Source organism: Coptis chinensis, chromosome 9, assembly GCF_015680905.1.
Source record: "Coptis chinensis isolate HL-2020 chromosome 9, ASM1568090v1, whole genome shotgun sequence".
Taxonomy (NCBI): domain Eukaryota; kingdom Viridiplantae; phylum Streptophyta; class Magnoliopsida; order Ranunculales; family Ranunculaceae; genus Coptis; species Coptis chinensis.
This window is the reverse complement of record NC_141464.1, coordinates 59028318-59053148: the sequence shown is the minus strand read 5'-3', so window position 1 is coordinate 59053148 and position 24831 is coordinate 59028318. Positions and strand designations below refer to the sequence as shown.

At 36.8% G+C, this 24831-nt stretch overlaps 2 protein-coding genes across 2 annotated transcripts; one reads left to right on the top strand and one right to left on the bottom strand.

Annotated features, from left to right (window-relative positions):
* Positions 1 to 1287: 1287 nt before the first annotated feature.
* LOC147477003 (uncharacterized) lies at positions 1288 to 11642 on the bottom strand. The gene is made up of 9 exons (XM_086585888.1): positions 11423 to 11642; positions 11255 to 11325; positions 4542 to 4736; positions 3984 to 4443; positions 3680 to 3871; positions 2752 to 2818; positions 2389 to 2670; positions 1609 to 2117; positions 1288 to 1394 (listed from the first exon to the last, which is right to left on the bottom strand). Exons 1-9 carry the CDS (start codon positions 11640 to 11642, stop codon positions 1288 to 1290), a joined length of 2103 nt encoding a protein of 700 aa, XP_086442014.1.
* An 8726-nt stretch (positions 11643 to 20368) lies between these two features.
* On the top strand, positions 20369 to 20982 carry LOC147477002 (uncharacterized). The gene is made up of 2 exons (XM_086585887.1): positions 20369 to 20523; positions 20616 to 20982. The coding sequence occupies exons 1-2, from the start codon at positions 20369 to 20371 to the stop codon at positions 20980 to 20982; spliced, it is 522 nt and encodes a 173-aa protein (XP_086442013.1).
* The last annotated feature ends 3849 nt before the right edge of the window (positions 20983 to 24831 follow it).

Below are 24831 nucleotides of genomic sequence, written 5' to 3'. Positions count from 1 at the left end.
CTTGCTAGATCAGTAAAAAAAAATTCATATGTCAAAGCTAGATCAAGCTAGATAGGGAACCATATCATCTAGATCAGTACAAAAATACATCAATATATCAAGCTAGGTAAACTAGACCAATATGTTAAAGAAAACAGTACACATGCCTCTTGAGTTTTCATTCTAAGGCTGAAATTGTCGATATGCTTCGCAAACACACATACAATGATGAGCTTATACTTACAATCTTTTGAACTACCTCCTTTGTGGCATCATCAGCATATTCACCACTTTTGTCTTGTCGAGCTAAATGCCACAAAAGAGATCTATCATCTTCATCAATAGGTATCCCAGCTTCTATCTATTATCAATTACAAATAGCCAAACCAACCAAGTAATATTAGATTACCTACGTTGGTTTTATCTAACAAACTTAAATATAATATCTACTTACCATCTTATCGACAAGGCCATCATAACCTAATTTGCTTAGTCGATGGTTATACTTGTTCAAGTTTCTTATTTCCAATTGAATCTTGCTTAGTTCCTAACAACCCAAATCAAAATAGTATATTAGTTTATCACACCTTAACAAAATTATAAATTTATTAGAAATGAAAATTCAAAGAAAATGACAGATATATACCTAGAACTCTTCCGATAACCTTATTTTTACAAATTTCTCCCATTCTTGCTTCTTAATATTCGGATAGATTTTTGGTGGATTCATTAGATCGGGGTCATCTATGTAAGGTATGACAAAATATTTTGTGCAATAATTCTTAAATTTCCGCCATATCTTACCACATTGCTGCAATCCTTTTTTCTTAAACTTAGGATCTGCCTCAAATTTTTTCTACAAATAACCAAGGCAGAGATGAGTCTACACTTCTAGAAAGACAACAATAATAATTCAAAATCAGTATAATAGGCAAAACAACCGCTTACTAGCACTGAATCCCACACATCATCTTTTATTTGCTTGTCAACTTTCGTCCAGTTTGGGTACTCATTGTAATATTGTCACCTTCCTCGATTGGATGCTTCCTTTTTTTTCTGAGATTATTTGGCACTTGTTTTTGGATCCATATCTAACTAAACCTTAAAAAAAACAATAGAATAGGAAAATCATTAGAAGATGATATGAACAATAACAATAAGCATGTCTATGGCAAAAACCTGATATCATAATTTGAACAGAACCAAAATAATCGTAAGGCCAATACATAAAAGATAAAAGTTGGTCACAATCTCTTATTAACAAACCAAATATCAATTCCACCACAAAAAACAATGAAAACTAATAAATCAAGAAGTTTTTTTATGCTCAATCCAAGTGCCCTCAAATCTTCCCTCAAAGCCAATCTTAACATCCAATGAGTCAACATTTGGCAATTCAACAAAATTGTCATCTCCTACATGAGCATCAACGAGCTCATCATTAACATCCAAACATATTTGAGGAGATTCAACATTTGGCAATTCAATTTGGCAAAATTGTCATCTCCTCAACAATTTGAGCATCAAAACGAGCTCATCATCGTTATCGTCGTTGCTGTATTTTTTCGCCTCCATTGGATTTTTTTTATTTATTTGAGGAGATTCTATAACAATCTTGATTTGAATCACCGCTCTTTCTTTGACTCTTGTCTTTTCTTAATCTGGGAGGTACATAGAAAACTTGCTCGGCCTGAGAAGCTAGGATGAAGGAATCAGATTTATGGCCAACTCTACCAAGATCCACTAAAGTGAAACCCATGTCATCCTTCCTTATTGCATTCTTGCTATCAACCCAGTCACACTTGAACATTGGAATCTTGAAATTTGTATAATCGAGCAACCATATTTCAACAATAATACCGTAGAAAGACATGTTCGAAAAAATCGGGTTTTGATCCTTTGCACTTGAAACCTGCGGTGTTGTTGCTGTCAAACTCACACCACTATTTTGATTTACTCGTAAAGCGTCTTGCCGTTTTGTGGCAAAACGATAACTATTAGTGACATAGGTAGAATATTTGTAAACATGTGCCAAAGGCCCCTTCGATACCCACTTCAAGGTGTTTGACACCTTGTTGTCAGGATTTCCCCTCTCGAGCAAAACCTGTGCATTGTTGTGTAAACATTTTAGTCCTAATCTAAGTTAAATTAACATACAAAAATAACAAAAACAGAAAAAAGACCAATTTATAATATACCTTGTCTCTAAGCCAATCACTAAATGAGCGATTGTGTTCAGCATGCAACCATGTGGGTTTTTTTTTTATTTATGAGGTTGTTGTTCCTTCAGATAGTTCATATGTTCTCTAGCATGTGAGGCGACAAAATAAAATAGTTAGCTATCGGAATCCGAAACCAAGGAACTAAAATAGACTTTTAAAGTGAACAACTAAAGAAACCTTAACTTACTCGATGTAAGGCTGAACATCTCTTGTGTTTTGCAACACATAGAGATGTGCCTGGTCCAACATTTTTCTATCTACTTGACTATGGGTACTTCCTCGGGGAAGATTTCCAGATGATATCAAAGATGTGGTAGTGTTATCTTTACGGAGAGGATTCCCAATTGCATCTAAGTCGGGTAAGAATTCGCTAGAAAATTCAATTGTTTCCTCTGCAACGTAATTCTCTGCAATACAAGCTTCCTGTCGATTTCGATTGCGTATAAAGCCCTTTAACACGGTCATGTACCTAAGGGATTGCACAATAGTAATGTTAATAAAAAAAAAGCGCATTAAGAAATATTGAAGGGTAATATATAATTCATTGTACCTCTCAAATGTATACATCCATCGGTAGAATACATGACCACAAAGATCAACTTCTCTGACAAGGTGCACTGTTAGATGAATCATAACGTCGAAAAATGATGGCGGAAAATACTTTTTCAGCAAACATATTGTGAGCACAATGTCTTCCTGAATTTGAGGCAATTTTTCCTTATTTATTACTTTCGAGCAAATAGCCTTAAAAAAAAACATAGCCTAATAATTGCACATCTCACAATCTTTGGCAAAATTGTTCTTATTGCAACCGGAAGAAGTTGCTGCAACAAAACATGATAGTCGTGCGACTTCATATTTTGCAGTTTTAGATCTTGCATCGAGACAAGAGGCCTAAAATTTGAAGAGTATCCACTTGGGACTTTTAACTCATGCAAAGTTTTGCATAGTCTTTTTTTTCTCATCTCTAGATAGTGTGTGACAAGCTGGAGGCAAGAACGATCGCTTTTCCCCAATTGTTGGAGCCAATTCTGTCCTTAGACCCATTTCTTGGAGGTCAAGACGAGACTTAATGGTGTCTTTATTTTTACGTGGAATGTTAAGTAGGGTCCCAACAATGCTGCCACATACATTTTTCTCCATGTGCATAAAATCCACATTATGTCGGAGTTCTAGATATCTCCAGTATGGAAGCTAAAAAAAAACTGATTTTTTCTTAAAAACATTGGTAGCACCCGTAATGGTTCCCTTTGTTCCACATATGACTTTGATCCCTTCAACTTCTTCCAGTACTTTCAAACCAGTTAAAGATTCATGTGCCTCCCATAGCTCTGTTTTACCATTGAAGGCTTTTTTTTGTCTTCAATATGGATGATAGCGGGGAAGAAATCTTCTATTGGCTGTGTATACGTTCTTCCCAGAGTGTTTAAGCCTGGTTGAGGACGTGCCCTCGCCGCAAATAGGACAAGCAAAATAACCTTTCACAGTGCACCCAGAAAGATTGATATACGCAGGAAGATCATTGATTGTCCATAACAAAACAGCTTTAAGTATAAATGATTCATGACGGTACACATCATAAGCCTCCACCCTTATCTCCCACAGAACATGTAAGTCGTCAACCAAGGGTGCCAAGTAGACGTCGATATTGTTTCTAGGTTGATTTGGACCTGATATCAACATCGTAAGCATCATATACTTTCTTTTTCATGCATAGCCACAGTGGGAGGTTGTATGTGACCTGCATAACATGCCATAAACTGTACTTAGTACTAAGAGTACGGTGTGGATTTACTCCATCGGCTGAAAGTGCTAGGCGAAGATTTCTGGATTCTGCTGTAAATTCTGGCCATTTTTCATCAACCAACTTCCATGCTGGAGAGTCTGTTGGGTGGCGCATCTTACCATCAACCACCCTTTCATTGACATGCCATGTCATTGACTTTGATGTTTGGGTAGATTGAAACATCTTCTTGAATCTTGGAATTGGTGGAAAATACCACAAAACTTTTGTTTGGTACTCCACCGATTTGTTGGTCGCTCTCTTGTTCTCTTTATATCTTGAGACTCCACAAATAGGGTACATAGTTTCATCTTTGTATTTATCACCCCTATAGAGTATACAATCATTTGGACATGCATGTATTTTCTCAGACTTCATCCCATAAACAGACAATGTCTTCTTGACTCCATTCAAGGATTTCGCAAGAGATTTGGTTGAGGAAGCATCCGTCCCAAAGAGCTTCAATAACTTCAAAAAACTTGTGTCGGACCACCCACTATTTGCTTTCAGATTAAATAAAATAATAACTATTGATAGCTTTGTGAATTTTGAGCAACCCTCGCAAAGGCGTTTAAGGCATCTTCAAGCAATTCCTTAAATTTCTCGGGATCAGTCATATAATGGTCCTCTGCAGCCTTCGCCATTTCTCTCATATGTTCAACATCTTCAGGAGTCTCAATCTCATCATAATATCCAACATCTTCAGGAGTCTCAGTCTCATCATAATGTCCAACATCTTCAGAAGTCTCAACCTCATCATAATGTCCAAAAGTGTCTTGTTCTATAAAACTAGTCGGGGTCTCGGAAAATAGAGAGCTTTCGCCATGAAACCGCCAAATAGTGTAACCTTGGCTAATACCACGTTTGAAAAAGATGATTTATGACCTCAGTCTTAGTTAACTCGTTGATATTTGAACAATCTCTATATGGACAATGTATGAAACTTCCTTCTTCCTTTCCAACACTAATTGACCTTTCAACTCCTTGAATATATTCGCTTGTTAACCAGTCCTTGGACATCCAAGACTTATCCATATCGTAGCAAAATGCAACAAGCCGATCTCTTAAAGAAAAACAGAGTTAAAAAAAAAAATCAAGTACAAAGACCACACATTGATAAGCACCCAAAACTGTAATATTAAACCCCGAGAGACATAGCATTTTGGTCAATTATATGTTTAATAATCATGTAATAATTATATTTTCGTACTTTTGCAGGTTTCCGCATTTAAAATGAATATAATAATAAAACATGCATCGAAGTACGGGAATACTTGAATATTTGAAGTTTCCCACTCAACCCCAGTAAAGCCCAACAGAGCCTGACTAGAGCCAAAGTTTCCAAAAGAACAAAACCGTCGCGAATCCGTCCACATATAAGAAGCAACAAACTTCCGGAGCTCAAATCTGATAAATCGGGGTGCCGACGTTGGCTAGTGAACTGCCAGAGCGACCATGGCGACAAATTCTACGCAAAGACAGAAAGTTGTAAAAACGCCAAAATCGGCGCCGCCACTGGACATACTAAGTGGACCCACTCTGCGGGCCCAAAAGGCATGGCGAGTTAACATAGGCAAGTGGCAAGTGATGGTTTTAATTTGGTGCCACCTCGCAATATAGAAGACACGTACCAATTCAAACTAGGTGGTTTGAATTGAAATTAGCTAAATGACGAAACCTTAATAAGGTAAAAGACAAAATTTAAAACAGATAAAAACAAAACTTTGATTCTTGAACGTTTCAATTAGCATAAGGCCAAAACCCAATTAATCCGTCTCCAGTCTCCTGCCTATATATATGAGGGGGTAGCCTTCATTATTTTTCCTTCAGCATTTTATTCTCTAGCTTCCGCTTAGCAGTAGTTAGTTTTAATTCAGCACTTACATTCCGTCATTTTCATTCCAGCAGCTTAAATACTGTAAGTCATTTTACCCTTAATAACAGTCATTTCTTTTCTAATTTAATTCTTGTCCTGCATTTATTTACTTAATGTATACAGGAAGTTTATTATTCTTTCAATGACCATGAGCTAATCCCCGCCCGGGGGTTATCTTATGCCGCCGTCGTGTGAAATCGGATTGACTCTTTAATATTCTAGAATCACTACTTAGGAATTAGGCATAGATTAGACATCCGGTCCCAAAATGACTGAGACTATACAAATTTGGAGTCTTGATGCTCGAGCAGCCTCTCGGGCGCAACCCAAAATGTCTCGCGTGACTCTGCAGGTGTCGACAGCTCTCCAATTTGTCCAAATTAATGTGGAATCGAGCCAGAGCTGAAATGATATTCCGAGATGAAATATTAGTTCAACTCCTTATGCTAGTGCGATGCGGCTCAGAGATGTGGGCATACGCTAGGGATCAATACTCGACGTCGTCTCCAAACACGAGACGAATTAGAGATGTAGTGATGTGGCCGGTAATATAAACTGTTGAAAAAATGATTCTTGCATGAGTATGATTAACTCTCTCCCTGTTCACTATCTTTGTTTATCTACATATAAATCACCGTAGTAATTTACATTATTTGCATTACTGTTAATTTAATTAAAACCAACTAAAAAACCTAAAATCCTACTCACCAAAAGTTGTAATTCCAGTTGTGAACCTTTTCCGAGCCCTAAGGTTTGGACGATCCCTTACTCGACCTATCCTACCAAACCCACGTGAGTAAGATAACTTGACTAAAACGTACGACTATACGGACTTTGGACTTGGGACTTTGGTGTTTGGACTTCGGACTGTGGACCTCGGACTTAATTAATCAAGAAAACCAATAAACGTGAACATTAAGCGCGTTTTTATCACACATTCAAAAATAAAGTATCATGGCAAGATGATATCAACACATGTCACATTAGTAGGAAAAGCATTAAGTAAGTCTAAGATGATATGATAATGGTATTATGCAAAATCAAATTACATTGGAAATCTAACTAACCAATTTAGGCTACTCTCAATAACCAAATAGAAGCATAAAAAATGACACAATAAGAAAATTTTGACAAAAAGCATCGAATGAAGTCGATAATTTACACTTTCTCCAGCCTTCAATTTTTTTTTTTTTCTTAAGTCATATGAGCATGTGTATGTAATCTTGTAATTCATATCATCTTACAAACCGTAAAATAGTAATGAAATCAATGGTGTGCAACAAATACAGAGTGATATAATAGCAGTGACAGAAACGAAATGTAAACTTTAATAAAAAACATTCGAGATTAATTTTCCTATATAGACTCAAAAACGAAACGTAAACTTTCAACAACAACAAATAATGAGTTATAATAAGATATAATGAGTTATATATAATGAGATATCAACAAATAATGAGATATAATGAGTTATATATAATGTGGAGATCTTGTTCTTTTGTTCTACTTACCCCAGGCATATAAAACTATAAGGGATACATATTTCCAAAAAATAGGACCACCAACATTAATGTACATGAGATTAATATGGTTCATGTGTTCCAATGAAGCAAACAACATATGCATTACGAGTTTCAAGTTAACTCCGGATTCCTATAGCAGTAATTCTCTTCAACATATTCAACAACTGCAAGTGTCATATTAATAAGGTCTATACCTATTTATCCTACATTTAGACCTTCTACAAGAAATACACAATTAAAATGAGTTTATGTGTGGATATCAACCATTCACAAATTCTGCGTGTTTTGAGAACATCCGATAAACAGGCAAATTTGTAGATGCCTCATATTACTCTTCCAATTTAGTCCATGACAGAACTTAGTCTTAACCATGACACAAGTTAAGTAGTTAGTTAGTTTATTATTCTTGTTCCTTCACAGAGGATTTTAATCTGTAAAGTCATTTTAACTATTTTATATGTACGCGAGATGAAACGTAAAAGAGTATGCACTAGATTTGTTTGAGTTACTTTTAGGCTAACAACTAGCTGATTTTAGTTTACCTTTACAATTTGAATCTATTTTCTAACATTTTTGGGAGTTTTAGTGTATACGCTCTTAGCTAATCTTGGTAATGCCACTCCTTTTTGTTTGGGTTGGTGTGTGACTCTGTTTTTGTATTTTTCTTGCTTGAGGCGAGTATGATATCTATCTACCATGGCCCAAATGTCAATGATTTCACTTGTCAATTTGAACTTCCCGAAGTTAAAACATGAAAGCCTCGTGGTACAAATTTAAGTGTTCTCTAACACATGGACGCCATGGGTTTCAGGAGGAAAACATTTGAATGACACCGCGATGAACGAAGACCTTTCGGATAAATAGTCCAAGTAGTTGAGACTACCAATAGCGTAAGTGCTCAATATGAGGTGTATTATACAATCGCATGTGAGAACGACAACAATATTATCTAGTGTTGAGATTGAATGCAAGCTATGGTTATAAACTTATAATGGTGCTTAAATCAGTTTCTTGACCAATTCCCTTTCATTCAATCTCAAATTAATTGATCAAAGTTTACGGTTTCATTTTTTTTATCAAAATTTACATTTTGTTTTCTGTATAGACTCAAAGATTCGACAACAACAAATACAGAGTGTTATAATAGACTCCAAAACAAAACTTTGATCAGATTAATTTTCATCCAAAACATCAGACAATTAAATAAAAATGAAAAAAAAATATTACCTTTATTTTCTTGCTCGCAAGAGAGAGAGAGAGCTGGAAAGCAAACCGGAGAACGAGGGATGGACGAGAGATGGGTGAGGAGCGCGCGTGGTGCAATAAAACACCGGTGAGAAGTTGGGAGGAAGAACGGTTACGAGACAGAGTTTTTCTTTTCTGTTTTTTTTCTTCTGGTTGTTTTCTTTTTTAACCCTAATTAGTGATGAGTACGAAGCTGATTTAAACGACCTTCAATTTCTATTTCTATTCCCTTTCTATTCCTTTTCCTTTTAGGTTTAGTAAGTTAGTTGTTTTTTGGAGGGAACCTAAAAATATAGCCGTGAGCCCAAAATCATGACTTTGAGTTTCATGGCATATGAAGCAATTACTCGTACTCGTACTCGTGTCGCTTATTTATTTCGATAATTTGTTAATTTTGTTTTCGATATTTTTACACCCAGAAGTGACACAACAAAGCAAACCACTAGTGTCACTTTCAAATAATGGGACACAAAAAATAAAATTACTTGTGTCACTTTTCCTAGAAGCAACACATCAGCCTTCGTTCTATAAAAAAGTGGCATCAAAACTCTGTGTGTCACTTTTTTCTAGTAAGTGACACAAGACAAAAAAAATAAGTGACACAAAAAGCCCTTCTTTTAGTAGTGTTGTTGTTGTTGTTGTTTTAATGGTTGTTCAGTGATGACGTATCATGTTCGTGATGTATCGTCAATTTTCTTATGCTTTGGCCTTGATGATATGATTGTAAAGCTTAAGTAGGAGCAGGTGAAAGGCATGACTAGAGAGATGCCCCCATTATGGTGGATAAGCTAGGACAAAACTTGAGTATCATATTTCTCTTCTTTTATTTGCCTTCAGTCGGGTCATCAAATGTTTAGATATATATAAACAAACATTACATTTAATGGGCTGCTAGCCTTTTGATCTTCTTAATTGTAAATGAGCTTGATTTGGGGAATTAACTTAGTCGTGTGACATTAGAGTTGTTTGATTTTATCATTTCAAGATTTATAATCGGTTATAATAAGAAATATATTTTCCCAAATATGCAAGTGGTGGTGTTCATTTTTTCGTCAATTACCTAGGTTTTTCTTCTTCATTTCTTTTCGGTGTGTGACGACCTGACGGGGAAGCATTTATGTATTTTGGCTACAATTTGTCGTACTTAGGTTGGTATGATGACATTGTTATTGTTAGTAATGGTACACAGGCATTTAATGTATTTTGGCTATAATTTGTCGTACATATATAGGCTGGTGTGATGGCATTGTTATTGTTAGTAATGGTACAGATAATGGCATGGACTAATTTATGTTGAAGTATTCACAGGGAGCCAACTGTAGGGAGATAGTGGTATATCGGTTTAGGGCATACATAATGTAGCTGACAATAGAAATAGCACTGGAAAGTGTGGGATTGCCTGGCTTCATACCCCAGTAGGAACGACCCGAACCAGCCTAAGCATGGTCCTTCTCCTCCAAAACATGGACCGTACCCTAATATTCTCTAACACATCTAAACATGTTATTGCTTTAGAATCTATGATCTTTTCTTTGTTATGTTATTGGTTGTCGCTAAAATGATTTTCAACTATCTTCTGCTGCTGCAGGTGAATTTTATACTTCTCCAGGAGTCAAGAGTCAGGTATATCATTGACACCTATTCTTTGGTTTGTGTTTAAGTTTCTTCTTTACTACTCCAGTATTGTTTTTAGCATATGGCTTCCATGTACTTTCAATTTAGGTATGGTTTCTGATTTGTTTAGGAACAACTTGATTTGTGCTACCAGTTCAGATCTAACCGTATGAGACGAAAGAGATTTGGATGAACTAAAAGCTATGTTTATGACAGGTACAATTCATAGATTCCTATTCCCATACTTGCACTCTAAGCCACAAAATAACGTAATCTCCCTTTATAAAAGGTGATGAACATTTAGTAATCCTTAAGGTTTACGTGCTCACTTTCTGGATAAGTTTTCGTACTTAAGGTTATCTATATGTTTGTACTTAAGGTATTAATTAGTATTGTAAAACCTGTTAAACAGGACCATATCCACACCGAGCTCTAATGGAAAGTATAGACACTTATACTTCTGTCATATATTTAATTCTTAGATAATATCTTTAATCAAGAAGTGGTTAGAATAGGTTACTGGAGAAGCTCCAAGATAGCCAGGTCAGTTTTAATGAAATTACAAATGTTTGTTGTATATTATAGATGTTACGAAGTTTAAATTTTTAATCTGCTTTGTTACAAAACTCTACGGGAAGTTTATTTAAAATTTTACATTTTTTTTTTCCAAATAAGTTAGGGTTAGGCAAATCCTCACCTGTATTAAAAACACGAACTTCTTACATAGACAAGTCCACAGGCATCCTTTTTTACATGGGCTTAAAAAACTTAACTAGAGAATGCCCAAATTGGACCATTCAAATGCTATTTTCCTATTCTATACACCTGCCCATGAACAACCAACCTAGCCAAGCCCAAAGACTTTTCCTGGGCTAGAAACATGTCCATGAATAAATAACCAGGCCAAGCCCAAAGACTAAACAAGAACCAAGTCTTCATGTCTACCGCCCAACAGGATTCAGGCCCAAGATAAGAGTATGGATCTGGGCAACCCGAACTCCACCATCTCTACCTGCCTGCAACCACCAGCGCCTAAGGCGTTCTCATCCCCAACTGTTGAAAACCCTTTATCCAGGTTCAAGTCTATGTAGATATCAGCTAATAACAGCTAGTATCCAGTCAACCCGAGCCCAACCAATACAACCCGCCAGAGAATTGGATCTGGATCGAGACAACCCACCTCCATCTTCTCTACCCGCTAGCAACCACCCAACACCAACTATGGCAGCAGCTCTTTCCCAGCGCCACCAATCAACCAACCATTCCCTCCATACAATGTCATTTGCCCCACCAACCGATAGAACCTCCAGCCCACCATAGAAACCAAGTTTCCGCATCCAAGAAGCCAACTCACGATCCCAATCCAACACAAACCCGTCCAGATAAGTTGTAAAGGTCATCTCCTGCCAACGGTCACCTCCAAAGTTCCAACCAGCCACAACTTTGAGTCAAGTTCCGAGCTTTATCCAACACTTATGCCATCCCAAGCTCACATACCCGATCCAAACCACAACACAGTGAAACCTCCTGAGTAACCATGAGTAGACCAAACTTCACAATCAGTCGGCCTTGTCTTGTTCGAATTCGAAATCGGAGTTCTTCTCACCGCATGAGCATTGGACTACTAGTTACACAGAACAAACCGCCAATATAAGGGGCAGAGACAAAACAGAGGGACAAAAATGTAAAGCCATTTGGATTTTCTGGGTTTAGATTTTTCGAAACCCTAAGAGAGAAAGAGCGAACCGCCATGAGAGAAAGGAGCCATTTTCTCTAGACTTTTTTATATGTATATCTAACATAACTATTTTGGAGCATACTCCATGAGTTATTCATTCTCAGATGCAAACGTTCTCGCTAGAAATAAAATCCAGGATGGTAAGTTAAGTTAAAACTCTTAGTTTAACACTTTAATCCTCCCTTATCTCGATTGAGCCTATAACGCACATTGGGTGGTCAGAGAAATGAACCACACTCTTAAGAAAGGATGAGTACAATACCACAAGTGGAATTTGGGTTTGTATTATTTAGACATGGACTTAACCATAGAAATCGTAGAGTACGTAGGCCTTTTGACCTCAAGGAGATTATGCTTATTGGGTTTTGAGGTACTTCTCATGAAATCGAGTTAACAAACTATTTGCTCCGCAATAGCCTAGCACTTTCGTGAAAATGACCATCATCTATGAGCATAAACATTACGATTATGATCATGGCTTTTATGATCCAAATGACATGGGAGTATTATAAAAAAAACAGATGGAAGAATGGGTAGCGGAAGATGCTAATTGAAAGAACAAAATGGTAAAGCAAGTCCATTCACAGCTTGGGAACGTACTAAGCCCTGGTCTGCAATTACAGTTTGTGTAGTTCGGATTTACCTGTTTTATGTGTTTTTTTTAAGCTTACAAATATTCGTTAGTTTTGGATATGCTGAACTTATTTGTTTTTGTGGCCTGTGAGAGTCTCTTCACTTGCTGTGAAACAAATATTTATTTGGTTTTGATTATGAACCATACCATATTTCATACTATTGTATTGAGTTCTGCCTGTTAAGACAGATGTATATCGGGTCATAATTATTTAGTTCGTTTCGTATCATGATTCGTGAGGCAATTTTCATCTGTCAGTGTTGTATCCTGTTTTGCCTATTTATTTGAAAACAATTTGAAATTTGGAAGTTCATCTGTCAGGGCTGTGGCTGAGTATAGATGGGAGCGCTATGGACCACTTTGAAGAACTTAACGTCAAATGAAAGCTTACAAACACATGGAATTGACAATCAAAGTAATAAGAAGGAATACTAATATGCATTTAGTGGATGTTGTCTTCCATGACAAAGAGTTGTGTTGCTAATCCTTATGTATAAAGAAGCACGAAAGTATTTTACACTGTTTCTTATCAGTAATATATGGACAATCCGAGTTACCACTAGGTGAGAGCAATTTGCATTTAACATGAATATCTGAGGGAGTCTGTAAATGCCTTTTACTGTTTAAATGCCAAAATGGGGGAAGAAGAAGAATGTTTAGGATGCAAGACAGTGGAATTTCTGGTTCAAGAAGAAGTCTAGAACGCACCAAAAGTGTTCATATATATTCAAATTTATTACACTAGCAATTCTCCATACGTTAGCATCCACCAACAAGAAGAAGAGTCATACTAAACTGAATTGGGGTCATTAAAAAAAAGGTCAATCTAATCATCTATACTGTCTGGAAAATATATTAAAGGCTTTTAATAGACCTAAAACGAAACCATATGAGCACCAGTAATATTCAATATCGAGTAGAGCATTTACCTATTATGAATTCAAAGGTTTTACAATTCAATTATATGTTTTACGATAGTTCCAAAGATTGAATATGTTATGGAAAGCACTACAGAAATGAGAAAAACTTTCATGATAATCTGCATCTCAATTTTGAAGATTGACAAGGCCAGAAAGCGTGAACCTCTGCTAAAACGTCCATATCTTCTCAATAAGATCGTTGCACTGGATTGATGTTTCGGAAGAGGATGACATCCATTTTTATTCCAAAGGCAATACCATTCCCAAGCAGATACATTACTATGTCCAGATCACTCTCGCTTCCTCCGAAGGCCTCAATTGAAACAACTTAAACCTTGAAATTTAGTCATTTCAAATTCAATGTACCAGTTGCGCTTAACTCTCGTGTTTCCTAATATGGTTCCATGTCGAACATGCTGGATTTTGCTTTAACGGCCCGTTACTAGCTACCTCACTGCGCTCGTGCTTTTGTCAACCAGTAATCCAGTATTAGCACTGGTTAAAGAGATGTCGGTCTGGTTAAATTTCGCCCAAGGTCTAAAAATAAATTGAAGCCCAATCAATAAATTCAGGCTTTTTTGAGACCAAACACGAATGAAGCACATCCTGAATCATTAGGGCCGGGCTGCGGACTTACCCCAAAAGATGGAAGCTTAGGGCATGATCGTACTTACCAATTCTGGCTTCTCTACGTTCTTAGGGGTTGTTATTTCCTTATTTCATTATGTCTTTACCTCATTGGGACGGAGGGTGAACAATTTTAATTTAACAACAATGTCTAACACTAGGCTTAATAATTACTTTTAACTAGCAAGATGCACGTGTTATGCACGCGATGTCAAAAAAAACTTAAGGAAGAGTGTAAACATAATTTGCTTAACACCTTTCTTATTTGGTAACCAACTCGGGAGGAAATTGATGTACCGTTCATAATTGTGTTTATGGTTGCTAAATTTTCTTGTTGAGGGAATGAACTTAACATTTAAAGAAGGATATAGGTAAGCGTTTTGCTCTTCAATATTGTATACAATTTTGCACCATTTATTCAAATTGTAAGAAACATAAAGCTTCTAAGAAAGTAAAACCATAGTGTCATATATATACGATAGAAATCATAATATTATTCTATTACGATTTTTGTATTTCATTATTCATTTTTGTAACATAATCTCCTTAATGTTATGTTTGGTTTGTTAATGCAATGCACTATCGCCTACAAGAAATGCTTAAATTTGACACCTTCTTTAAGAATCATTCGACAAAAGGTCTTCTCGATTAAGGTGCAATTTTATGGGCAAATTCACAACAAAGTTAGCTTCTTAATGGCTCGTTTTGGGAAGAGTTATATTTAGTTTGAGAAACTGTAAATTCTATTGAGCAACAAATATGTGGAAGACAATAGTTTATGAAAATTTTCATTGATTTTTTTTAATGATAAAATGGAAATTTTCCATTGCTAAGCCGGATCACCATATATACGTAAAACGGTTTTCCAAGCTGTTTTGCTTATTTCACAAAAAATAAAATAGAAAAATATGTACAAAAAGAAAGAGATGGGAGACCTCATACTACACAAAATTGTCAAGATGTGATGTCTTGGGTCCAATATGCATCTATAAATCTGTTTGAGCCTTGCATTGGGCACCGATTCACCTAATTGCGATTGATACTGCACCAAATGATAATGATGATCGCACCGCAAGTTGCCCATCTCATCTCCCTCAAGATACTCTTCCTGCACCATAAATTTCAAGGATTGAAATTTCAGCACAATCTTGATTCCATTACGAATGGAATCAAACAGCCCTTATTCGTCAATGCAATCTTTGTATACTATTGGAATTCAGTTACTACCTACACTAATAAACACCTCAATAGAACTCCCGAATCCCATACAAACACTACCAAAATCCACTTTATGATGATTGAGGTTTGAACTTGTTATTCAGGTTACTCGTTAAGAACCGTGACGACAAACACTTTGCATTTGGCATCATCACCTCCCTCATCCCGATCCTCGAAGTTTGGAGGCTTTATAGAAGCTCCTTTTCGGCGGTTTGAGAATTTTGCTTCCGTAAGGCCTATGCCGAAACCCCATCTTCTCACCTAGTGCTAACAATTCATGTTATAGCAATAAGCATATATAAGGAAAGCACTACTCTGAAATCTTAGATTAAATATTTTATACATAGAATTTAGATCATAAACGGGGCGATAATGCCTCATTTAAGGAAGCAGGATTTGACACTACAATTAAAAATTCCTTCAAAAAGCTCCACGAAATATTATTCAAAAAGAGAACTAATGAAAATGAAAGGGAAAGAAAAAAAAAAAAGTAAAAGGGAATATGATCTGGCTATTAAGAAAAATAACAAACCTCATCACGACATGTTGTCAATGTCAAGTCTCATATCCCGATCTTTGATCAATTTAAAACCAAGACCACTCAAGAACAAATTTGTCTCCAAAACCAATAATTGCTGCATTAGGTAAAAGAAGCTCGATCAAGAAGAGGAGAAAAGCACAAAGACAAACAACCTCATATGTGAGCTCCTCATCTTGTTCGATCCTTTCCAATGATAGCAATACCTGCAAAATGCAAAATATAGCTTGAGTTAAAATTCCAAGTCAAGTCATAAACAACAATTTCCCTTTCTACCAATTAGACCATTCCCCAAAAGGGGTTTAGATTTGATCAATTACAATGATACCTCTGCAATTCCATCCCTATTATAGTGTTGATAGAATTTACTTGGTGTATAATTTGAACTCCATAAAGATGTATATTCAAATTTACTCATGAGAAGTTCAAGTAAAGGGAAACACAATCCTATAAAGAAAGCAGACAGGCTAGGCTTGTCGTGAGGGTGTCAAGGACATTCAACTCCTATCCTTTGACATTTGAGCAGTCTTAAGGCAACCGTTTGAGCAAATAGGCAGTTTAAGGCCGGATTTTTCACATGGGGAAGACAATGAGATATATGCTGCTGCATAGATGCTATTGAGGATGATTAATGTCAACAGTGAGCGGGTGTATAAGCATGGCCCTATTTCCAATAATGAACTCTTAGAGTTCAACTGAAACCAAAAAGGGCATACAACTCTTAATAAGCCATTAAGTATGATAAACAACATCTATATCAATTGATTATCCAATAGTAGAATCGTACCGCCCACAACCATGTCATGCTTCTTTGTCATTTGCGTTACAAAATTATGATTACGCAAACCAAACAAATTGTGTCATTCAAGGTTATAAAATTATGTCATTGCTAGTACTACTTCCTACATTGATATCAACATCTAGGTATTCTAAAGCACTTTATTACCTTTGTTACCTTCGGCTGGTAGTGATGCTTGACACATTCATTGAATCCCACGGAATCTACAATTTTCCAACTCATGAATCCCAGTAATGATAGCACTCCCAAATCAGACCTATTTGTTCGAAACCACATTTTATGAATTGATGGCTTGAGTCTTGACAATTTGGAGCTGTGGTGGGGCAGGGGCAGTAAAATTCTAGAGTACACAGCTGCATAGTGTAACTCTTTTCCCTCCTCCTTTATCTAGACTTGGGACCAGCAGCATAAAACCAGAAGTTTGCATTGGCGGAGTTAAAATGTTTTGTAGCAATTCCAATGATCATGGAAATATTAAGGGCGAAAAGTGATATTAGAAAATCTAAACATAAAGAAGTCATATATGAATCAATGTATATCATGAGTAACTTTCACTATATGAAGATGGGACCGGTTATCAACAACAAAACATGAGTTGGATACATAGCTTTCAATTAATTAAACAAAGATACGCTTACCATGTAGTAATTCATGTATGATCCACCTTTCAGATAAACCTAGCAACTGAAAATGCTACGTCTTCAACCGGGTCGGGTGAGGAACAGGGACCTCCAAATCCTGTAAACACGGGACCCAAACAGATGGGAAATGACAATTAGATTGGACTTGCCTCTAAGGGATTATAACTCTATAAACATATCTTAAAAAAGATATTTTAGACGAGAACAATCAGCAGCTTTCATTGCAGTAGATACAGGACACTTACCAGCCGATCCAGTTTTCACACCTTGGGCTTATATGCCTTGTGTTAGGAGAGAACCAATCCGCCCAAGAGAAACCGTTGCAAGTGTTTATCCTGTTTGCAAGATCAATAAATAAAGTTCAATTAAGAAAGGAAATTGAAAAGAATTCAAAAACTTCTATGTTGTCGGGGAGAAAGTTACAGAGTGGTCGACAGACTATCGGTTTACGTTATTCCCAAATTGCTCTCGCCTTTTATGAGTTTTATCCCCAATTACTAACTCACTCGCCGGCGATGTTTGTATGGTAACTTTTAAAAGCACTCTCCCAAGTCACATTCAACAAAATTCCCAAACAAAATTCTTAAACAATGGGTTCAATTGTGATTTTGCAACCGCCAATATATCTTCAACACCACACTAAATTCCAATCAATGCTAATTGATATACACACACTCGATTAACAACTTATTATCACTGGATTGACTACCAGGTGTGTAGGTGAATTAAACAACACAACAGTAAAAAGAAATACAAAAAAATCGGCGAATTAAAATTGAAGCATAAGTTTACATGCAATTAGCCTTTGATTATTTGAAAAGAAACCAAAAGAATTTAGTTCCACAAAACCCCAAATTTTGGTACAACCCCATTTAACATTTTCAGTAAGCTATCAAGGGGCTTGTGTTAGGAATATCGGATTATGCTTCGATTTAGATTACGTAAACTATGTGCATAAGCTTTGTCACCATGAAAGTACAGCTTGTCAAGCAAAGGCTTGGTTCTTTCAAACGAAAACTCATACAACAAAGGCCATTGGGAGCCTGCCCATTTCAGCATTACAATTGGCATTTCAAATGACAAATAACTCAAAACTAACCTTCATACCACCCATTGCAAATCTACCCATCCATCTCTTGAGAAAGACTTGATTGATTTCTCCAACGATTCTCTAGAATGGGAGAGTTTGTGTCGGTTATGGTCTATGATCTTTTGGTGAAATAGATAAAACAAATTGAACAATTAACTAAATCAAAAAGATTGAATGGCTTGAATTTGTTGTAATGAGATAACTCAATTTGAAGAGAGAGACCAAGTTCTCCCATGTTTTTTACAGCCGGGATTAGCAGTGGAGTAGAGAGGGGATCTCCGGTTTTTTTTTTTTTTTTTGGCTTTGATCTTTTTTAAGAGAGAGAATGAGGGCAGATTTCTTTTTTGATAACTGAATGAGGGGAGATTTGAGAGAGATAAAACTCATAAAAGAGAAAAGAGAAAGACGTCTATGATATGTTTTTTTTGTTTTTTTGGCTTTTAGCTTTTAAGAGAGAGAGAAATGGGCGCATAAGAAGAGAAGAAGATGAATAGAGAGACGATTGGTTTCTTTTCATTTAAATTCGGTATAAATGGTAATAATTTGGCAGTTAATGTAAGGCTAAGTCGCGAACAATTGCATAGTGGCATGTAGTTGATTTCCGACTTGAATTTATATATACGTCCTTAAAGTACTATGTAATTTTAAGGGTATAAATGGTAGTAAATTTTGAAATGACGAAGTAGTCCTTCTTAAAGGCATTGAATAATTGATTTTAATTTTTTATTAAGGGCATTTCATGGTAGAAAAAAGGTTGGTCTAATTTAAAGGTCCATGTTAATTATAGTATACTATACTAATAGAGATATAATAGTTGATTTTAAAAGGAATTTAAAAGGCAATCAATACAAATAGAAAATTTTAGCGCCACCAACTTCAACAAATACTGTAAGAAATCTAAGCATGCTTTCAGGAAATAGAAATTAGGCACGTGTAATATTAACCACGTGCAATGCACAACATGACACTTCTGACATACAAAAGTTCCGTCTATTGGAAGCAATATTAGAGTTTTTAATACCAGTCCAACAATTTTTTTTTTTATGAAGAACACTAGCATTTTGCCGAGTACACCAGTCTGTATTATGGATGTTTCTATAATCAAAATTGTTGCCGCTTGACAAACTGTTTCTATAATTATCTAGGCATACCATAGTGAGTATGCACAATGGATCATGCTTATAATGTCTCTGCACTCTTTCACCGTGCACTCTACACCTACTGCTAACTACTCGATCATTACACTTAATTTGACTATCAAAGAACCAACATTCCATTGCATTATGTTAATCAAGCGGAAGCCTGAAACCTGCCAAAGTTCTGCATGTGGAGTTGGGTGTGAATAACATTTTCAGAATGAGGACCAATAACCAATGTAAGAGTAAGTCCAATGGGGGGCTATATGGGTTGCTAAAGGCAAATATAGTACCCCAACCACAAAAATGTCATTCCAATGGGGATGCTAAAAGGGTCTTAAATTTGGAAGAAGTAAAAAATCAGGCCAAAGTTAAGACATTCGCTAGTAGCTGCCATAATAAGTTCCGGGAGACGGACGACATAGTTTCAGCCGTTTGTTGGTTATTTATGTACAGACGACAAAAACTATGTCGTCTGTCTCCAGTTTTAATTAAATGGACAGACGGCAGACACTGTGTCGTCCGTACCTTCCAGACACTCAACACGATTTAGACTTAGCCAAATTTAACCAATTTTTCACTCACATGCATTTACTTGTTATCAAAGCCTCAACTCCTCAACCATCAACTCTTCAACCACCAACCTCATTTCTTGTGTCAACTTTATAGACCACAAATTTCTCAACTTTGCCTTCACTCACACTTTTTGCATTACTATTCTCAACTTTGCAACCTTTCTTCTCACATTCATTCTCAACTTTGCAACTTTTCTTCTCACATTCAAAATGGCTTCTTCTTCTCGCTATGTTGAATCAAGCTCCTCATTCGAAGATGAGAACATGATGAATGATGATGAGAACATGTTTGTACCTATTTTCTTATTGTTACAAGACATGCACAAAGCTACTTGTGATCATCGAGGCTCAGTCCCTGGTAGAAAGTACATTTATTGTGATCGAATCGACACTCACAATAGAATTCTAAGGGATTATTTCATGCAATACCGAAGTATCCCCTTGATATCTTCTGTAGGAGGTTTAGGATGCACCACCATCTCTTCCTCCGAATCTTGAAAGCCGTTTTTGACCATGACAAGTACTTCACATACAAGGTTGATGTCATTGGAAAGCCATGTTTGACGGGTATGCAAAAGGTGGTTGCTTGCATTCATTTGCTTGCATATGGGTGTGGTGCGGATGTGTGGGATGAATACGTTCAAATCGCAAAGAGCACCCTTTTCGAAAGCTTGAGGCATTTTTGTGATGCCATGTTGGCAGTCTTTGAGGAAGAATATTTGAGGGCTCCAAACGAAGAAGACATTCAACGTCTACTTGCACAAGATGAAAATTGTGGCTTCCCGAGTATGCTTGGAAGTTTGGATTGTATGCATTGGCAATGAGAAATGTGTCCTACGGCATGACAAGGTACACATGTAGGACATAAAAAGAAACCTACAATAATTTTGGAAGACGTTGCCAATCAAGACTTGTGGATTTGGCATGCTTTTTTTGGCATGGCGGGTTCAAACAACGACATCAACGTGCTTTAACGTTCTCACCTCTTTGACAATCTTATGCATGGTGATACTCCTTATTGTAATTGCACCGTGAATGGTCGACAATACAAAATGGGTTACTATCTAGCCAATGGGATTTATCCTAAATGGGCTACACTTGTACAAATAATCCCTCACCTAACAACTCAAATAGAGGGATTCTTTGCTAAGATGCAAGAAGCGTGTCGCAAAGATGTGGAGCGTGCATTTGGTGTCTTACAAGCTAGATGGGGGGATAATCAAGAGGCCGGTGCGAATGTGGAGTAGGGATGACATTAATCGGATAATGAAGACGTGTATAATTTTACATAATATGATTGTCGAGGATGAACAAGAGATTGATATCGAAGATTGGCAAATTGACATGGATTGGGAGCCACCAGTCGCATTGCATGTTGTCGGGAATCAAAATGAGGAAATTGCAAGAAGACTTAACACACTTCATCACATTCAGAGCAGAGAAACTAATGTTCAACTAAGAGTTAACATCATCAATCACCTTTGACAATTTCGTGTGGATCAAGGAATGTAGTATGAGTATTTCTATGTTTGTAGTTTGAGTATTATCTTTGTTTGTTCTATAGTTTAAGTATTATCTATGTTTGACTTTATATTGTTTCAAGACAATTCAAATTAAAATTGAAATTATAATATTGGAAATGAACTAACAACAACAATAGAAATGAAATAACTAAAACAACATTGAAATTAATCTAAGTAGTAGAAGCACCACCCCCACTAGAAGCACCACTTGGAGTTCCAAACGTTCCACTCTCTCTCCTTTGGTGAATTATCTTAATTTTCATCGTCTTGAAGTATTCGGCAACTTCTAGCTCAAGAGTAGAAGTATCTTATGCTAATATTTTGTTGTTTTCTTTCCACTTCTTGAGCTCCATCATTTTCACCCTATCGGTGGCGGCATTCGTCATTTGTGCCAAATACTTTTCCATCATCTTGTAATTTTTTCCTCCTTTCTTTCTCACCCTTTGTTCCCGGTGGTAGTTTTTTCTTGGTTCCACTTCCACTTCCACTTCCACCTCCACCTCTACTTCCACCTCCACCTCCACCTCTACCTCCACCTCCACCTCCACCTCTATCCCCAACTTGTGTAGGAAATGGATCAATTGGAACGCCACCAAGAGTTGTCGACGGCGTTGTGGGTGTTAAAGGCACGACTTTGTCATCTACATCGAGAATGACGTTGGTTCGTCTCCTTGATGTAGTTGTGGACCGACTCTCCAATTCTTCATTCTATTTTGGGTTATCCTTGAGGAGGGCCCAACAATGCTCAAATTGAAAGTGTGTGTTATGAGCCAACATATATATTGTTTTTGCCTCGGCCAACCGATCTTGAATCGTTGTGCCATTTCTTGTGGTCCTCTCCGAAAAGGAGATAATTCCCGCCCACCGGTTGCAAGCTTTTTGGATGTGTCCAAATTGAGTTGACACCGAATCCTTGCTTCTCTTATTGTTTTTGCCAATTCTCTCTCGAAATTTATCTAATATTCTCTCCCAAAAGTGTGTGACTCGTTGCCTCGCACCAACAATTGGATCTTCATTAACATATATCCACACTTTGCAAAGAGCCTCATCTTCTTGAATTGAAAAATTGGTGGATCTTGTAGATTTCTTTCCTTTTGATGTGGTTGCATGTTCATTTGGATCCATTGTTGTACTTGGAGTAGTGATTGTTGTAGTTAGAGTAGATAGAAATTATATGAGAATTGGGAGCAAATTGTGAGAGAGTTATGTGAAGTAGTTGCTATAAATTTGTAATTTTAGAAAAACTAGCCGTTTCTAGCCGTTGGGATGTCTAGACTAGACAGACGGCAGAGTTTATACCATCCGTTGCAATTTAACGTACAGACGGCAGAAATTATGTCGTCCTTATCCTAAACTTAACAACTGGTAAAAGTCCCCATTGGACTGGTTTTTCAAATTTGGGTTGCCAAATTTGGCTGGGGCTGCGAAAGAGCCTATATGGCACCTTTTAACAGCCCATTATAGCTGCTCCCCATTAGACTTGCTCTAAGAATTAATCAAAAGATTGTGTGACTAACAACAAGGTGAAACAGATGTAATTCAACGATGCGACTAGCATCCATAATTTTTCCTTTTCCTTTTGTCGCCTCCATACAGATGGTTTGAAAAAATCAACACTCCATCATTTGAATCATTCAATCTCCATACAAATGAAATAAAATCCACATTATATTGAAGTTTTTAAATTGTAATCTTGCCACATAGCCATCTTCTGAAAATCTTTTATTTACACATTCAATTCACTCCACATATTAAATCCGACTTAATAGATTTATAGAACAAATATTAATAGTGTTCGATGTTTTTTTTTCTAATTGTTTCTCAATGAAAAATACAAGGCTTTTGTTAGCTAGCTACAATTTCTTTCTATGTCCAAGCTACCTACTTATTTAAACCAACCAAAATATTTAAAACGACAAAAAAAATAGCTAATGGATTCGCTATATCATTTTGAAGACAATGATAAAAAAAAAAAAAAAAGGTTATTCTTCTTGCAAATTTTTTTTTTGAGATATTTTATTCTCCAGTGTAGAATAATAATTATGTTGCACACCATGATATAATATTCTTATATCTTACAAGTGGTACACTCATATGAATCCAACAATGTTCCTCAATCACATATAAATGCTCGACAAGATACTTACATAACTAATAGCACAAAGGTTAACTTCATCAACATAATACCTGTATCAACCCCTTTTTGGATTACTGAGGTGGCATGTCCGCTGGCCCGGAGTAGTGTAAGAAAGGGGAGGCGCGAAACACCGGATCGAGGCCGCGGCTCTATAAAAGTGGTCAGGCCGTACAGAAGCATGTGGGAGCAGAGTGGTTAGAGTCAAAGGAGAGGCAGCGTAAGGAAAAGGGGACGGGGAGTACTAGAACAGGGCCGCGGAACCTTACGGGGACAGGTGTGTGGAGGTGGACCAAAGAATAAGAAAAAGATCAAGGGATGAGAGAGAGAGGAGGTGATATAAAAAGGAACAGTAGCGGAGAAATAAAGGAGGGGCAAAGAAAGAAAAGAGAGGAGAGGAAAAACTTAGACTTAGGATCATAGAGGTAGTGATTTCAGTTCATACATTTGGGGCCGTCTGTAGGAACAAGGTAGGTCCACGACTTGAGAAGAAAAAAAAAATTGCGGAACATGGCTCCAGCTAAGAGAGGAAGAGGTAGAGGAACAGGGAGAGGACGAGGTACAGGGAGACCAAGGAGGGAGGAGGCCGTTCCAAATGAAACAGCGAAGTGTGGAAAACATAGAGGTGGAGGAAGAGGAGGTGGAAGATTCGGTGGCTGAGGCAACTAGGCTACTTCAGGAGGAGGTAGGTAGACTCAGGGAAGAGAATGATGAATTGGGGAGAGAAATAGAAGACACTCAGGGGGGAGCGAAAATAGCAGTACCTGCGGGTAGTGAAGTGGAAGTGCAAAGTGAGGAACTTTGATAAGAGCCCAAAACTGTAGTTTTAACTCTTTAACAATAATACTTTTAGACCAATTATGCGAGTAATAAATAAGAGTTAATGCTGATTACGTGCTTCTATGTATTTCAGGCATTAGAGTCAATTATGTGCAGAAATATGTCACTTTGACGAGATAAAATAGCAAGGGTTGGTTGCTAAGAAGTTCTGTGATTAATGGCCAAGATTCAAGGAG